Source organism: Pteropus alecto, unplaced genomic scaffold (assembly GCF_000325575.1).
Source record: "Pteropus alecto unplaced genomic scaffold, ASM32557v1 scaffold89, whole genome shotgun sequence".
Classification (NCBI taxonomy): domain Eukaryota; kingdom Metazoa; phylum Chordata; class Mammalia; order Chiroptera; family Pteropodidae; genus Pteropus; species Pteropus alecto.
This window is the reverse complement of record NW_006443130.1, coordinates 1,709,877-1,712,243: the sequence shown is the minus strand read 5'-3', so window position 1 is coordinate 1,712,243 and position 2,367 is coordinate 1,709,877. Positions and strand designations below refer to the sequence as shown.

Here is a 2,367-nt window from a genome sequence, read left to right as displayed (position 1 = left end):
CCCAGTGTGGGGCTGGCCCTTTAAACCGGCCTGTTGCTGAGCGGAAAGCGGGGCCACCCACAGCCGCCGGCCCTCTGCCCCGCAGGAAGCCTGGCTTCTGAGAAAACACTAGCTTCCAGGGCTTTCCAGCACTGGGAGCGGGGAGTGTACAGGCTCCAGGGGGCACATCTGCGAAGACCCCTTCTGCTGACACGAGGAACTGCAGCCAGCCCCCTGAGCGGGCGCTGACCCGCCTGGCAGGGACCCCGGTTTGCTCTGAGAGGCCGTGGTCTGCAGAGCCTGGGGGCGGAGGGGCAGACGACCCCGAGAAGCAAAGTCCCTCGCCATCCTCGGCGCCATGATGCCCACAATGTCGGCGTTTCTTGAACCCATGACGTTAATAACGCTTTCCATCTGAACTGTCTGTAGAATTTGACTGGGAACTATTACCCTATGAACACACAATCTGACTCAGCGAAGAAAAGGGACTTCACTCTATAAGACGTGTTCCGTCAGCATCTGGAAGGCACACGCCCCTTAGGGGACAGCCTGTGGGCGGCTCTGCCCGACCCACGGCTGCAGTGCCGGGCTCCAGGTAAGGCCATCACTCAGCCCCACAGGCGTGAAGGGAGCACCGACCCGACCCGGTTCTGAGGGCCGCCCACACCAGTGCCGCCCAGCCCTGCACGTGGCTGGGGACCAGTCTCCGCTCCTCACCCCACGGCCTGCCCCACGGCCCTGCCACACCCTCCCTCTGGCACCGGCCACAGCCCCTGCCGGGAGGCTGCATGGACAAGCGGGTGAAAGGGCGCGGCCTGCGCGGCCGCCATGGCTGCTCCGCGGCCCACGTCTGGAGGGAGCGTCACGTCCCGGGGCCCGAAGCCAAGGAGCAAAGCGGCAGGTGGACAGCTACCTCTCTGGCCTGACGTAGGAGTAGATGGTGTCCAAGGGAGGCAGAGGGTCAAAGCCCATCACAGACTGCGTGGTCACATCCTGCAGAAAGGGACACGGTGGAGGTGGCGCAGAGGCTGGCACTGCTCACTGACACCCTCCGGCAGCCTGTCAGCCGGCCCCGGTCTGCATGGACCTCGCGGCCGCAGTCGGCCCTTGGCGCCGGGCTATCCACCTTCAAAGGCTCCGGGTGAGGGGTGGGGGAGCCGTCTTCCCCCCAGGACACTCGCTGCTCTGCCCAGGCCTGGTGACTCAGTGGGGTAAGTAACAGAATCACATGGTCGCCTTCGCACAGGCCACCACTTGTGCTCAGGACTTCGGGAGGTGACTTCAGTGCAGCAGGCCACAGGCCACAGGGCCGAGGCGAGGGTGCCTGCACGTGACCCGCCCCGGGGGAAGGCCAGCTCGCAGAAAGCTCCTGGGGCAGCCTCCACTCACCGGGGGCAGTGCAGCCACAGCTTCCTTGATCTCGGACAGGACCACGTGACGGTGGATGTTTCTGGGTGCACGCTGGTACAGCGCCTTGCGCCTAGGGCCCCGGAGACAGGGACAGCACTGGAGTGGAGCCCACCCCACCCCTCCCAGGTCTGCGACTGAGGTAGGGCCCACTGGGCCGAGCGCTACCCTGTCCCCTGTCCCCCAGCCCACCTGCTCTCACATGCCTCCACGGCGGGGTCCCCGGCGTCCACCGCCTGCAGGACCTCACGGACATTCTCTTCCAGCCAGCTCATGGTGGCGGGCTCCTTCCACAGGAAGTGCGACCGCCCGAGGTACAGGCTCACCAGCTGGCTCAGGGCAGGCGGCTGGCTGTGGGAAGGCAGGGCCTGTGAGAAGACCCCCCGGGCTGGGCCTCAGGTGCCTGCTGGCGGCTGCGGGGGGCTTCCAGGGCTTGCCCGCAGGGAGCCGGGGGGTGCACGTGCGTGCTCTCCGCACCTCGCAGGAGCCCTGTCTAACAGGGATGGAGCACAGCAAAGGGACCCGGGCTGCAGGCTCTGCCCCCTTCTGGTGGGGAATGTGGTGCAGGCCACTCGTGCCTGACAGCTCCGTGTCCATAGGCAGGGGTCCCAGCCCCTGCGGTGGGGGACAGTCTCACTGCCGATGCGACGTGTGGCAGCACCCGCCGGGAGCAGGCACCCCCTCGGAGCGCACACGAGCATCTGTCCCCAGGGCACCCTCCAGTCTTCACCTTATCTCGGCGTCGGGTCCGAAGAAGCGGTGGCCGGCCACAGCGGCGTCCGGCCGCACGCTGCAGTACTCCAGCAAGGGCATCAGAACTGCGGGCAGGAGCAGAGGCCCCGGTGTCACGCACGGCCTTCCTCGGGAGGGGGTGGGGGCTGGGGGGACACACACCTCCAGGGAACATGGTGAGGGCTTGCTGGAGCAGGACGGAGGCCTTTTCCCGCGCGCAGGCCAGCTCCTGCTCGGGGAGGTCCGCTT

The 2,367-nt window shown here is 67.1% G+C and overlaps 1 protein-coding gene across 1 annotated transcript in view; it reads right to left on the bottom strand.

The window, feature by feature from the left end:
- The window catches only part of TCF25 (transcription factor 25), an 18,591-nt gene that overhangs the window by 692 nt on the left and 15,532 nt on the right, over positions 1-2,367 (bottom strand). The window contains 5 exon segments of the mRNA XM_006923430.3: positions 893-972; positions 1,369-1,459; positions 1,579-1,737; positions 2,117-2,204; positions 2,281-2,367. The exon segment at positions 2,281-2,367 is cut by the window's right edge and continues 16 nt beyond it. Coding sequence (XP_006923492.1) covers positions 893-972; positions 1,369-1,459; positions 1,579-1,737; positions 2,117-2,204; positions 2,281-2,367 — 505 coding nt within the window.